The sequence below is a fragment of the Etheostoma cragini genome, chromosome 15 (genome assembly GCF_013103735.1).
Source record: "Etheostoma cragini isolate CJK2018 chromosome 15, CSU_Ecrag_1.0, whole genome shotgun sequence".
NCBI classification, from domain to species: Eukaryota; Metazoa; Chordata; class Actinopteri; order Perciformes; family Percidae; genus Etheostoma; species Etheostoma cragini.
Genome location: NC_048421.1, coordinates 16,830,990 through 16,846,207, shown reverse-complemented (window position 1 = coordinate 16,846,207; position 15,218 = coordinate 16,830,990). Strand labels below are relative to the sequence as shown.

At 42.6% G+C, this 15,218-nt stretch overlaps 1 protein-coding gene across 5 annotated transcripts in view; it reads right to left on the bottom strand.

Annotated features, from left to right (window-relative positions):
- The window catches only part of shank1 (SH3 and multiple ankyrin repeat domains 1), an 82,513-nt gene that overhangs the window by 5,622 nt on the left and 61,673 nt on the right, over window positions 1–15,218 (bottom strand). Inside the window, exons 20-27 of one of the 5 annotated variants that reach the window (XM_034893375.1) lie at window positions 12,371–12,379; window positions 12,041–12,067; window positions 11,872–11,928; window positions 11,573–11,688; window positions 10,344–10,467; window positions 6,229–9,733; window positions 5,942–5,953; window positions 4,725–5,621 (exon numbers count right to left, since the gene is read on the bottom strand). In XM_034893375.1, coding sequence (XP_034749266.1) covers window positions 4,725–5,621; window positions 5,942–5,953; window positions 6,229–9,733; window positions 10,344–10,467; window positions 11,573–11,688; window positions 11,872–11,928; window positions 12,041–12,067; window positions 12,371–12,379 — 4,747 coding nt within the window. The remainder of the gene's footprint in view (window positions 1–4,724; window positions 5,622–5,941; window positions 5,954–6,228; window positions 9,734–10,343; window positions 10,468–11,572; window positions 11,689–11,871; window positions 11,929–12,040; window positions 12,068–12,370; window positions 12,380–15,218) is intronic. The other 4 variants (XM_034893376.1, XM_034893378.1, XM_034893379.1 and 1 more) reach the window with 4 other exon arrangements.

Genomic DNA, 15,218 nt, shown 5'->3' with positions numbered 1-15,218 from the left:
AGCAATGCATTTGTTACAGTACAATACAATAAATTCTCAGGAATAGAACTTGCCTAATAATTTTGCACACAGTGTAGTATAGTATAATGAAGAGAATCATAGTATAGCATATGAAAAAAAGGGAAAAAAGTCATAGTATATTTTATTAAAAAAAGTCATAGTATAGTGTGTGGAAAGTAACTTTTGTCACGAAACGTGATATAAAAGTCATAGTATAGTGTGTTGAAAAAAGTGAGAAAAAAGACAGTATGGTATAATATAAAGAATCGTAGTATACTATTTTAAAAAAGTGATACAAAAGTCTTAGTATAGTATGTTGCAAAAAGTGATTAAAATAAAGTCATGGTATAGTATGACAAAAAAGTCATAGTATGGTATTTTGAAAAAAATTATGAAAAAAGTCATAGTATAGTCAGTCAAAAAAGACAGTATAGTACAATGAAAAGCATCATTGTATAATATGTCGAAAAAGTTATTAAAAAGTCATGGCATAGAATGTTAAAAAAGTGATAAAATTCTTAGTATAGTATGTCAAAAAAGTGAGAAAAAAGTCATAGGATAGTTTGTCGAAAAAAGTCATAGTATGGTATGTCAAAAAAAGTGATGAAAAAAGTAATAGTATAGTATCTCAAAAAAGTCATCAAATAGTATGTCGGAAAAAGTGATGAAAAAAGTCATAGAATAGTATGCTGAAAAAACGAGAAAAAAGTCATAGTGTAGTGTGACAAAAAAGCCACAGAAAAAAGTCATAGTAAAAGTGCTGAAAAATCATAGTATAGTCTGTCAAAAAAAAATGAAAAAAGTCATAGTATAGTGTGTCAAAAAAGTCACAGTAAAGTATTTCAAAAGAGCGATAAGAGTCATAGTTTATGTGTTGATAAAAGAAAGAAAAAAACGTGTAGTTTAATGAAGATAATCATAGTGTAGCATATGAAAAAAGTGAGAAAAGGGTCACAGCATACTGTGTCGCAAAAAGTGATTAAAAAAGTCATACCATAGTATGTTGAAAAAGTGATAAAAATGTCTTAGTATAGTATGTTGCAAAAAGTGATAAAAAAGACTGTGTAGTATAATGAAAAGGATCATAGTATTATAGTACGTCAAAAAAGTGAGAAAAAAGCCATAGTATAGTATGTCGGAAAATTGATTAAAAAGTCATAGTATATTATGTCAAAAAAAGTGATTAAAACGTCACAGTATAGTATGACAAAAAAGCCACAGCATAGTATGTCGAAAGAAGCAATACAAAAGTCACAGTATATTTTGTAAAAAAAAGCGATAAAAGAGTCATAGTATATTATGTTGATAAAAGAGAGAAGAAAATAAATAGTATAGTAAAATGAAAAGAATCATAGTATAGCATATGAAAAAAGTGATGAAGAAGTCATAGTAAAAAGACATAGTATAATGTAATGAAAAGAATCATAATGTAGTACTGTATGTCAAAAAAAGTGAGGAAAAAGTCATAGGATAGTATGTAAGAAAGAACACATAGAGTAGTAGGGTTGGTTGGGGCTCAGTGGTAGAGCACTTGCGTGCCAAGCTGACGGTTGGTGGTTTGATTCTTGCCCTTGGTTCCTACTATGTAATAATGTTTCAAAAAGTCATTCAGACTAGAAAAGTCCATGTCAGGATTTAGTGCTTTGTCCAAAGACATGGGACTGCAGGGCCAGGTATCAAATCTTAAATTTTGAAAATGGTAAGCACCTGCTTTACCACTGAGCCATAGCCACCATAGAGATTGTACTATCCATCACTTTTTTGACATACTATGCTATGGCTTTTTTTATTATTATTTTTAAACACACTTTCGACATACTGTATGACATATGTTCTAACTTTATCAACATACCTTGCTATGACTTTTTCGAATACTATACTGTGGCTTTTTTCAACATACTAAAACTGTTTTATCACTTTTTTTGACATAAAAATGAGAACATAGCCCATGTGTTGAAAGTATTGTATGTTGAAAAAAGTGATGAAAAAAGTAATAGTACAGTATGTCAGGAAAAATCATAGTAAAGTATGTAAAATAAAAGTGATAAAAGAGTCATGGTATAGTATGTTGAAATATGAGAAAAAAGTGATAATATAGTATGTTGAAAGTAGCGTGTTTTGCAAAAGTGATAAACAAAAGTTATAATATAGTATGACAAAAAAAGCCATACTTTCACTTGCGTTTTCATTTATTGAAAAAAAAGGATCAACAAGTAATACTATTTTAAAAAATGAGAGCGTATAGAACGTTAAAAAAATGAGAAAAAGTGACAAAAGAGTCATAGTATAGTATGTTGAAAAAAAGCGATAAAAGACCGTATAGTGTCAAAAAAGAATCATAGTATAGTACGTCTAAAAAAAGTGATAAACACGTCATAGCATAGTATGTCGGAAAAATGATTAAAAAAGTGATAGTATAGTATGTTAAAAGTAGCGTTAGTCAAAAAAAGTCATGAAAAAAGTCATGACAAAAACGGTTATGAAAAAAGTCATAGTGTATAGTATGTCGGGAAAAGTCATAGTAAAATATGTAAAACAAAAGTGCCTTAGTATAATATGTCGAAATAATGATAAAAACGTGATAGTATAGTATGTTAAAAGTAGCGTGTGTCAAAAGAAGTGATGAAAAACATTATGGCATAGTATGTCAAAAAAAGTTAAATAATGAAAAGAATCATAGCATGCTATATCAACAAAAGTGATAGTATGTCAAAATGATCGTATGTCTCAAAAAGTGTAAAACACTCATAGTACAGTATGACTATAAAGTCATAGTACAGAATGTCGCAAAAGGGATAAAAAAAGTAATAGTATAGTATGTCAAATAAAGTCATTAAAAAAAATCACAGTACAGTATGTCGGGAAAAGTGATAAAAATATCACGGTATAGTGTAATACTAAAAAAAGTAATAAAAAAAGGTATAATAGTATGCCAATAAAATGTATGTCAATAAAATGTAGAAAAAGTCATAGTATAGTATGTTATTAAAAGTCATAAAGAGTTATTGTTTGTCATAAGAAATTCATTAAAGTCATAGTTTAGTATGCCATGAAAAGAATGAAAATCATTCAGAACATCATAAAAAGGTATAGTAAGTCATAAAAAACTCATGAAAAATTTGATAGTATAGCATGTCATGAAACTCATTGTATATAGTATGTTATTAAAAGTCATAAAACGTTATAGTATGTCAAGAAATTCATAAAAGTCATAGAATATTTTTCCTTGAAATACTCATTTAAAAAGTAGCAGTATCTTAGGCCATAAAAGTCATAGTATACTAGTATGTCATTAAAAATGTCACAAATATTCATAGCATAGTATGTCATAATATAGTCATGAATGCCTTGACGCACAGGTCCAGGATTTGAGTCCAACCTTTGACAATTTGCTGCATGTCTTACCCCTCTCGTTCCCCTTTCTCTTCTAGCTGTCCTGTTCATCAAAGATGGAAAAAAACCTAAAATATCTTAAAAGTCATGAAAATCTTTTTGTATAGTATGCCATAAATAAGCAAAAATAGCATCCAAACATGGATCAACTGTTGCTTTAGCCATACCAACGTTTTCAGTAGAAAGGGCAGGCTGCTTACATTTGGTAACTTTTTTCTCTCCTGTAGTTGTATGTTGGTGTACTTTACTTCTTCAGGTTAGATTGGTTGATTATTACATTAGGTTTGTTTTGTTGGCCTTGGCTCACCCTGAAGTCTGACCAGGCTCCCACATTATTTATCTGATTCTGTAAATAAACTAGACTTTTAAAGTCACAGTAAAATGTTATAAAAATCATAAGCTCTCATGTCTTTCATTTGATAGCTCATCATTCCTCAGCTGAACCAGAAGTTGTTCAGTCCCTTCTCCGTGAAGTCTGTCTCAAAGACCTTATTTCTACCCCGAGAACCGAGAATTGAGGAGAGATTACAGAGCAGCTATGAGTGAGGATACACGATAGCAGCTTCCCGGAAGCCATGCAGCTGAAAGGGCAGCTAACTCCACCCATACAGCTGAGAAATTCATGTGACGTATCATAGGAAAGGACGTCTCTTCCCTCTAAACACGTTTGCTCATTCCCTCTCTTCTCCCATGATTTGCTTGTGTCTCTCCCATGCTTGCTCGATGGGAGAAACTGAGACATGAAGAATGATGGCAAGTGGAGAAGCGGGGGGATGCAATTTATGAGAAGTGAGATGCATCTATAGTGTATAGTAAGTCATAAAAGGTTGTAGAATTGTAATGTATGCCATGAAATGTCATAGTAGCCTATAGTATGCTGTCTTTAAACGTTAGCCTGATTTACAATTAGTTGCGTGAATTGCAACAAATTATTTGCTAATAAAGCAAAAGGCTAGTGCAACTTTAACAGCAGATTTCTACAATAATATCTAAATTATGCATCACAATGTTAAAATGAAAAAAATGTTCCAACACCACCAATGGATAGCCAAATTTAATAACTTCCTTGCAGTAAAGTGATGTCGTTCCTCTTATATAGTGGAATATTATTTTAGGCAAAATGCAAACATGCTACTGGTTGTTAGTGTTTCATATTTTAATTTTGTTTTAGTTTCATCAGGGCATTTTAAATGTGTGATTAACTGTTGTGTTGAGTTGCATGTTGGTAAAAAGAACTTTGAAGTTTTTGAAAAAGTTAACTGAAAAATGCATGTAATGAATTGTAAATATTCCAAAAAATTGAGATGGTCAGTGATGATAAAATGCCATACCTGTCCATAACGGTCCTCAGGGCCCGTTCTATGTTCATGCGGTGGCCTACTCGTGTCACACCCAAATCCAGATAGTCGTCCTTAGTTAAGGAGGGCAAGTGGCTGCCGTCAATCTCGTTGTCCAGGAAACGCTCTCTGTGCTCACCCAAGTTCAGGTATCCTAGCCAGTCTGCAACGTCATACTTGGTCCAGTAGGGAAGCGGCTTGGAGGCAAAAGGCTTTGTAGGGGAAGGGGGCGGAAGATGGGGATAACTCAGGCATGTAGGCGGAGGGTGAGGGTGCAGGGGCGGAGAAGAGGTCCCGGACAGGAAATGAGTTGGAGAGAGGGATCGAGAGACAACTAAAGTAGAGTTTGGAGGAGGAGGGGCACCAGAGGGGGCAAACAGGGGAGGAGAGGGCGAGAAGTAAGGATCTCCAAGAGGGTTCCCAGGTGATGGCGGGGTGATTGAACCTCGGAGGTCATACATGGCACTGTACAGAGGTGTGGTGGGGAGGAGCGGAAGGGATGATGGCCGGGGGGGACCTAGCTTTGGCCTCTCTGACGGGGAGATGAGGGGGCTGGGTGCTCGCCTACGCTGGAACATGTGTGATTCTGCTTTACGGGAGTCACGACTAGGGATGAACTGGAATTCAAGGGCTTTGGTCCGGTAGACAGGTCTGTGTTTGGGGGAAGTGGGGTATGGGGCATAAGATGTCGGAGACAATGGGGAATGTGAACGTGGAGGCTGACAGGCAGCTGGAGGTTGAGGTTGAGGAGATGGGGATCGTCCCCAGTTGGGGTACTGAGAGGCAGGGGTTGGGGACGGGGATAACGATGGTTGCGATAATGAAATCGGAGACGGTGACAAGGATCGAGCTGAGGGGGGGCTCAAAGCTGAGGCTGAGTCTTCTGAAAATCTGTGAATGGAAAAGGAGAGAAATTGAAAAAAGAAAAGCATGACAGAAGACAGAAAACGATACGATGAAAAACATGCAGACATATTAAGGGAAATGTTGGTCAACACTGACCAGCACTTTTTAGAACCCGTGGATTTAAATGATTTTTTAGTGTCATTTATACTGTCAACATCGTGATTGTGTACAACTTTATAAATGAATCGAGTTTAACAAGGTTTTATCTCCTTCCTTACTGTCTCAAAACCGGCTGTAAATTTAAGCAGGTGTCAAGGTTTTATGTTCTTCCTGACAGAAAAGGAGTGCGGAAGTGGCTCTATTACCTGTTTCTGCTTCTGAGAGAAACACATGGAAAAAGCCAGAGAAATAAAAGGAGAGGTTTACACAGTATAGACATAACACTGACACAAGACATCCACAGGCACATTTTTTCACAGAAGGCCTGAACATCAATTGTGAAACGTGCAGAACTCACAGTTGGCACACTAATACATCCACACAGGTGATGGACATTAATAGAATGACAATGTCGTGCATCAACAACAACAAAGACTGTAGTTCATGCTGTGACAATGAAAAACCTATTATCAAAGTTTTCACTGATGTGTACCTGTGTCTTCCTAGTGGTCTCTGGCTGCTCCAGCTGTCCTTGGTTCTTTGCTGCAGTTTGCTGCTCAGCTCGTTTATGATGCTGGGCTTCATACTGGATGCAGGAGGGTAAATCTTTTTCCCCTCTAAAAGTGACCCAGACTGGTCACCGGCCATCTGCCCCTCGCCCCATAGAGGCTTCATCTCAGGAGTGCGAGGGCGATCAAAGTACGGTGAAATAGGGCGTCCCAAATTTTGCATGTCCCTTACTCCATACCCATCCCGGCCACTTTCATCCCCTCCTTCCTCGACCTCATCCTCTTCCTGCTCCTCTCTTCGTCTGTGTGAGTGGAAGGATGCTGGAGCAGTGCTGGTTTGTCTGTGTAGATCACTGGTGCGACCTCCCTCTCTGAACCTGTTGGTTTTTGGATAGGTGGAGGCTGCAGCTGTGGCATTCTGCATCTCAAAAGTTTGTCCGTCCAGGTAGCTCATGTAAGACTCCAGAAAATCTCCTCCCCTTTCTGGTTCCCCTGTCCCACCTCCCATCCGTCCTCCTCTCTCCCCTCGGTCCAGCCTGTCACTGCGGACACTGGCCAGGATGCTGTCGAGGTGGTGGTCACTGCTGCTGCGGCTGTCCAGTTCCTCAATCCCAGAGTCCACTACAGTCTCTTGGGACTCTCCTTTCTTAGTAGCGGGGGGAGGACGATGGTGCTCCCCTGTCCTGCGACTGCCAGTGATGGCGGTGGAGGATGTCGTATGTGTACGCTCATGGTAGAGCTGAGTGGAGGTGTTTGTTGTGGTGGCAGCAGAAGTGGTTGTAGCGGCACAGCTAGCGGTCGTGGCATGTGAGGCATTGCCCCTAAGTGGAGCAGAGGTGGCAGCAGTGGAAGAGGGCGCTGGGTGACTACGGTAGGCCGGGGGAGGCGCAACTGTGTGCGGGGGAGGCGTTGGGGAAGAGCGCCCAGGAGTGTGAGAGCTGTTGTAGAGGTGGTGGGGGTGGGACATAGAGAAGGGTCTGTGATAAGATCCAGGAGGAGGCGGTGGTGAGACTGATGGGGGAGGCGGAGGTCCCGCTATTGAGGTGGGCTGCAGAGTAGAGGGAGAGTGAGGGGGAAGGGGATTGGGCGACGTTTGGGAGGGGGACGTAGCGGACTGAGTCAGGTTAGCGACCTCACTGTCGTAAGATGTGAGGCTGGAGGCAGTGGAGTCCCCTGCCTGAGGTGAGGGCAGGGGTGTATGAGCAGGAAACCCACTTACAAATGATTCTTTTTGTGGGGGTGGAGGGGGTGGTGGTGGAGGAGGAGGTGGAGGTGGAGGTGGAGGGGGTGGGACCTGCTGTTGGCGGGATGTCAAGCTGTTGGGGCGCATCCCGTGTTGTGAGTACCCTGATAGTCCCCTGTCGAAGCTGTTAGCAAACTGTAGTGGAGGGGGGAGAGGGTCTGCGTAGACAAACTCATCGTCCACATCAACTGAGGGGGCTGGGGGAGGAAGAACCATTATAGCAGTCCCAGTGCTCCCAGTAGTGTTTGCTGTCTGCTGAGTACTGGTAGGTGGAGGAGAGGGAGGGGTGAGGGACAAGATATAGGCATCAGCTTGACTTTCCATCCTGAGAAATGTGGGCCTCCGAGGCTGCTGAGAATGGGACGCCTGCTGAGCAGAGCTCTCAGCGGCTGCCGCATTGGCAGCAGCCTGTTCTGCCCTCCTCATGTAACCCTCTCTCTCTTTGTCCCTCTCTCTTTCTCTTGACAGCTCCCTCTCCCGATCCCTCGACCGGTCCCGCTCCTTGTAGGTTGGCTGATACGGCTGAGACTGGTAGTGGTGTGTGTGGACCGTTTTGTCCTCAGAGAAGCGAACTCTTAGCCCCTCACGAGTCCCTCCTCCTTCCCGCTCCCTCTCTCCTCCACCACCTTCCTCACTCCACACACTCCCAACTCCTCTGAGGATTCTGGGTGAGGGTGGGCGTCCAACAGTGGCTGTGGTAGCGGCCAGAGAAGATGAGGTGACCAGATAAGAAGAGCTGGAGGACTGGGCGGTTGACGACACAGGCTGAGAAGTGACAGTAGATGAAGGAAACATCCCACTCGACATCTGTCGGGTAAAGTGGTGATCTGTTCCCCTCCTCAATCTGCTGTCATCCCTTAGAGCACGCTCTCTGGCAGCCAGGGCGAGGCCTAGTGGCGACGTAGGGTCAAGAGCCTTTCCTGTTAGAGGGTGAATGAATGTGGTGGTACTGGAGGATGCTGGCTGCCTGCCTGCTGCTGTGTACAAGTCAGTAGGCACAGACTTAGGCTGATAGTCCAGGGCAGGTGTGGAGTACTCAGGCAGGCCAAAGGCTGGAGGCATACTGCGGGTGTGATGGAAAAAAGTATCCCCAGAGAACATGCCCTCATCAATAGACTTGGACGGGCGAAGCCGTGTTGATGAACTTTCACCCTGTGTGTTAAGCTGTTGTTGTTGTTGTGACACTTGAGTCCTTGTTATTCCATCACTCACCCCCCCAAGACTTACATCCTCCTCAACAGACATGAACAACGAGGCACTCTTTCTACGGGCTTCATGAAACCGTTCCCTGTCTCGCCGAGCTGCGCCAACAATGGCAGCCCCAAACTGGCTGGTGAAGTCCAGATTTTCCTGCGCTCGCATAGAAGGCAAGGATGGAGGCGGCGGCGCTGGGATGGAAGGGGGAGAAGGGGGCTGTGGAGCAGGAGTGGAGGGAGGAGGACCATGAGGCGTTTTGGCTTCATCTGTCTCCCCTGATGTAGGAGCGTCGGCCTCCACACTGCTGCCCTGGCTGCTGCGTCCACTGCTGCTGGTTGAAGGGGCCTTGACAATAATGGTTGGTATGGGGATGGAGCTTTTCTCCACCAAGCCTTTGCCCCCCAGTGTACCCTGGGCCATGCGCAGGTCTTCTACCTTGGATTGCTTCACTAGGGGGCCCTTGCCTCTCCGGGCCCCTCCTTTAGGACCGCCTGCTCCAGCCCCAGCTGCACTGCGGTCTGCTCGCTGGGGTTGGCTCTGGGTAGACTGTTGTTGCTGGGGCATTACAGTAGCAATGCTGGATGGGGGGACAGCGGTGCTGTAGCCTCTCCTAAGACCTGCAGCCTTTGCCCCTCCACTAGCACCTATGCCCCCTCCAACAGACTCCCCAGTATACGCAACCTTCCGTGAAGCAGTCCTACTTTGAGCAGTATGGGCAGCTGCGTGTGCATACGAGGTTGTGTTGTCCACCGCTCCGTCACTGGGGCCCGTGCTGGGACCACCGGCCCTTTCCCTGCCCCCATGTGTGAAGTGCACTGACTGGGAGTAGGGCTGGTAGTGCGCAGAGGTGGATGTGGACTGTGAAACAGAGACAGAGGGCTGCTGTGATGACTTTGCTCTCCAACCTAGTGGCGGAGCAGAGGAGAATGGTGGGTCTGGTGGAGCTGTGGTGGGAGGAGGAGGGATTTCGTCTGGGCCAGGAACCGACAGACTGCGAGCAAACTTCATGGCTGGAGGATGCAGGTACTGTCTCTCCTCCTCAGGCACCCCTGCAGTACATCATTCACAAATGGAGAAAAAACTAATTGAGATGAAATAGGGATTTACAGGTGGTAGGATAGAGAATGAGATTAAGAGAGGCTGATGAAGAAGAAAAGACGAAAACTTTTGGGGTGAATAAAAGTAGAGAGGATATGGAGCCAGAAAGATGGTAATCTTTGAGAGTGTCTGTTTAAATCTGACTGCCCATCTACCAGCCAGTGAGTCTGTCCTCAATTCTTATGTCTGTTAGTAGGTAAGTCAGTTAGTGCTATATATACAGTAATTCCACAAACAAGTAGCAACAGGGTAGCATTAGTTTACAAACCAGAAAATAATCCATCCAAATAAAAAAAGGAGATTGTTTGCACTATTGTATAAAACAAATAGTAATTGGGTAAGTAAAAGACTAACAAACAGTACAGCACAGGTTTAGTGAGTTAAACAGGCACAGTAAGTGTAGACCATACAATCAGCTACAGATACAAAATGTCACTTTGGCCACAGACAACACATGGTTGGCCACAGACAAACAGGTCAGCACAGTGTAGACCTCTACTGGTCCAGAGGACAGACAGACAGGCGAAAGGAGGGGCAGACAGAAAGAACAGACAGCCTCACCGATGGATTTCTGCCGCAGCATACCGTGCGGAGGGCCGTGACCTGAGGTGTACTGGCCACGGTCGAAGCCGAGGCCCAACCCAGACGACATCATCCCCATCCCGGAATGATCCCCGTAGTTTGGCTGAAATGCCAAAAAGGAGCATGTGGAAGAAAGTGGAGAGTGACAGGAGACTTAATCGTACAGTACATGTTTTAAGCTAAAAGAAACAAACAACTGTGTACGAGGGACACCTTTGCGTGACTGGTTCAGAGTTAGTGTTGCATGCCAGTTAATGCAGGTTTAAATGATTCAACTATAAAATGATAAAATATGTTGCTGCAGACATCATGTAACAAATCTTCAGACTAGACATTCTGCTCCACATAAATACACAAATGTGAAAATGCCTCTTGTGCTGCCCTTACGTTGGTTCATGTGTTGTTCATACCAGACAAGGGATAATACTTGTCTCCAGTGTAGGTTTATGCAAATCTATGGGTCTTAGTCAATGGGGATCTTTAATTTTTCAAACCTTTTGATGTAGGAATGAGGAGAAACATTAAGGGTCTCATGACATGGTGCTCTTTGGATGCTTTTATCTAAACCTAAGTTGTCCCCTAATACCATATCTAAAGTCTCTTTCCCAAAATTCCGCCTTTGTGCAGAATTACAGTCACTAGAGCCAGTCACACGATAAGATTTCTTTAGTATGTGCCATAGTATGTGTCTGTAGCATTTGATGAGGAGAAGGGGGAGGCAAGGTGGGGCCTTGACCAATTGCCACTTTGCTCATTTGAAAGGCAAGATGTCTCTCTTTCATGGGTGGGCCCAATTCTCTGGGCGGGCAAAGCAAAGAAAGGGGAGATAACCTTGCCCCTTATGACCTCATAAAGGGGCAATATTCCAGATCGGCCCATCTGAGCTTTCATTTTCTCAAAGGCAGAGCAGAACACCCAGGGCTCGGATTACACCTATCGCCATTTCTGGCCACTGGGGGACCATAGGCAGGCTGGGGGTACTTATATTAATGTTAACTTTATTAAACCTTGTTAAGTGACATTTTAATGCCATGGGACCTTATAATAAAAGTCTTGCCCAAGTTTTGCTTCCATATTCTTTACAGCTATCTATATTCTTTGATGTCTCTTACTAAAACTCAATTTCAATGAGACAGGCACTCTTCTCAACCTGATGACAGTCCCAATCAACACAGGAAAACTAATGTAGTATGTTCCACAATACACACCTCATTGCCATAGAAACTTCGCCCCCTGTCTCTTTTTGGCCCCTGTCCCCGTGTCCCAGGCGCCTCGTTGGTGCTGATTGTCTGCTGAGCTGCTGCAAGAATTTCATCTAGTTTATCTGAGAGAAAAAGACAGCGGAAGAAAGAGAGAGAGAAAAGGGACATACAGCAATGAAACAGAAAGATGGACAGCAACAAAATGAAGGAAACAATGTGTGGAAAGGGACACACTTGATGAAGGAGGATGACAAAGAGTGGAAGAGAGTCAGGAAACATCCACTGACAAACATGAGCTCCCTTACTCAAAGCCATCTGATAGACTGTCCTCTTCTTCTCTGTAACTTGTGAGGATTCGAATTCTGAAAAAAAAGATATCCACAATAAGCCCAATAAGTGACTGAACAGTGTGTGCCAAGTCTTTTTGGACAGACATAAATACAATGCCTTAAGTGAGAGTGTACCAGAGCATACCTGATTTTTTTTTCCAAGGGGTAGCAGCTGGAAGGAGGACAAAAGGAGACTTAAGTTTTGGCAGGAGTGAAAGTGCGATAGCATTGTTACAGTGAATACTAATCATATTCACCGGAGCCTGACAAACTGAGTCACCACGGCAGGCTTTTCGATCTTTGATGTTAAAGAACGTACATCCCACCCACACTTTAAGACAGCTAAAGCATGCACACTTATGTTACAGTAAACATGCTGCACACACATACACTATGCTGTCACTCTCGCTAACATTTGAAAATACACACACACACACACACTCAAATGTGGAATTAGTCTAAAGCTGACTCCCACCTCTCTCCACTGTTAAATGGTCAAAATTCCGCCAGCAGTTAAGTGGGGACAAAGGAGACAAAGAAAAGACAGAGTTAGTTGTTAGACAAGTGAACAGTAAAGGGACAAGTCTACAGGAGTAAAAGAGGAGGAATTAAAGGTGACCCTTTATCCACTCTTTTGAGTGAGCTTGTGTGTGTGGACTGAATAGGAATAGGGTTATCCGCCCTACTTATACTCAAGCTGGTATATTTCATAACTTGTAGTTTATTGAGCTTAATTAAACAGAAATTAAATGTTAATGACCGATGGTTAAACCAAGCATGAACTTGTCTTGTATTTCAATGCAATCCCAATGCACAAATCCTTCCAAAAATAAGCCATAGTTTTTGTCACAAAACATGTCCAAATTTACTTGAACAACACTGCTTGAAATGAGTGTCGGGGAAACAACAATTTGTTGACTTAAGTGCACTGCAGTATCGTTTCTATTTAATGTCCTTGTTATCTTGCAGCATGACTTCTAGGTGAACTAGGACACTGCACCAATCACAGAGGGTGAGATAGTTTAATAGGCGTCACGGCTAAATGAATTCTAATGCATTACAATAGGCATATGGTAGGGGCTGACATGGCTTCTATCACCTTGATCCAGAAGGAGGCAAAAGCAAAGAGGATTGAAGTTATTATAAAGGTGTGTGACTACAGATTAAGCAACCACATCTCAAGGAACTTGAGTTATTAATTGATGAATGTAGTTCATCTTAAGTGAACTGACTCTTTCATTTAAAAGTGTAACCCTAATGATACTGAGAGTGTGGAGGCAGATGCTGATATCGATTTTTGGAACTTGTATAAAATCTGACAAAGCTACATCTGCCAATAGTAATTTTCTGGCTAAACACATAATATAACCACATGTTGTTTTTGTTCTTTTAAGAATTAGATAGACACACATTTAGTGGGACATTTTAATCCACTTGTAAATGCTGTCTTGTATAATGCTCTCTATGTATTGGTGACACTGTTTCTGAGTTACCTTGAACCTAGTTTGGCATTTCTGTACAGCAATTTGTTGTTACTTATCGTAAAAAATATACACAACATGACACATCTGCAATAAGTTACTATCAGCCTAGCTGATTTAGCTCTAGTACGGTGGTACGTTTACATCCAAAGTATTTTAGTTAATTTCAATAACTTGGTATGATGATGATGTGGCTAGTTTACACACTTTCAAAACAACATGGTTACTGACCACATTATCTCTAAAAATCACCCTCCTTTTGCAGAGGATTAAGTGTTTTGATTTGTTTGTGGTGGAAGAAGAGGACTTTCGTTTTTTTGCCTAATCCAGCAGATGTTCCGAAAAAACTTCAACACTGTACTGTAGAATAGTTTAATTTGTAGCACCGTTAGGTTTGTTGGAGTGATACTTTACGTAGTGAGATATTGAAAACTTTATCGCTGCAAACATACAGTGCTAGTAGTAAGATAACAGTGTATATAGTGATGGTTCCGGAAACCGTCTGTGTTTCAGACTGGGCGCTCATGCTTTGTGCTGGTGAGGTCACACCACAGAGATGAGGCAGGTGAAGGGAGGAGATGGGGGAGGAACAAAGCAAAGGGCTGTTTTCTACACTCAGTATACACTTTATTCCCATTCTGACTAACAGCAGAGCTGGACGCCTGGTAGTTCTTGTTGTTTAACGGTTTTGGCAAGTTTAAAATTTGTTTGGAGTACTGGAACCAGATCTGAGAGCAGATCTGACCAAGCCCCATAGATTCCCCTTTCCTTCCAGGAGCTCCACATGTCATCAGCCTTCCTACATCATCAATAACTCACTGGGCATGCTCAGAACCGGGGACAGCGACAGTTACAACGATGGCAAACATCGTGAATGTTTAGAAAATAAAACTTAATCGGCAAAAAAAAAAACTGGCCAACAAATTGATTTGAAAGGGGGGTGTTGACCCACCATGCACTCTCCTCCCACTATTTTGCCTCAAATAGAGATGGCATAAGCATAGCCACACATAATGCTGTTACCATAGCAACAGACCTGGAACAAAGTTGCTTTTACTCAAACATTACTCATCTCAATAATTTTCTCCTGTATGGGATTTCTTCCAAATGAATCAAAGACTTTCTCAACTAAAAATATCAACAAAAAAAGACATACAGTATTTTGCAACTTGCAGCTAACAAATACATGAAGATCAGCTAGTTTGCCATGATGTCTGTGACCTCCCAGAAAACTCTTGTCAGGTGACGCCCATTCCCCTGCAGTGTTACCTTGGCAACAAATACCTTGTGTGTGTGTGTGTGTGTGTGTGTGTGTGTGTGTGTGTGTGTGTGTTTTAAGCAGAGGGGCTACTTAGACTGCTCTGCGGGCACTGGGGTTAAAGCTGTGGGCGGGTCAGGGAGCAGTGGGGTGCGCAGGGGGGTCAGAGGTAAGAGAAGCGGGCAGTGAGAGAGGGATCACAGGGTGGATGGTGACACTTTGTCTGCTTGGGGTTACCTGTAGTGGGGGTGCTGGAAGTGACAGTGTGGAACCTCTGAAAGAACAGTGAAATGCATTGAGACCGTCATCCACGGCGGTAGTCAATCCTTTTTCTTTTTTTCTTTCTTAACTATCTCCCTTTCCACGTTGTTGCTGTCTAAATTTAACCCCAGGTCAACTTCTCCTTACACTTTTAGCGTCTTTAGCAACGCCCAACACTCACATTGTTTCTATCATCCCTCCTCACCTCAATTTATTTCTCCCAGAAACATTTTCTTCTCCCCCTCTTTAGCTTTAAAGCACTCGCCTTAGTTGTCATTGTCTCACTGTCTGCCTGTTTCTTTATTCTTTGTAATACTCTTTTC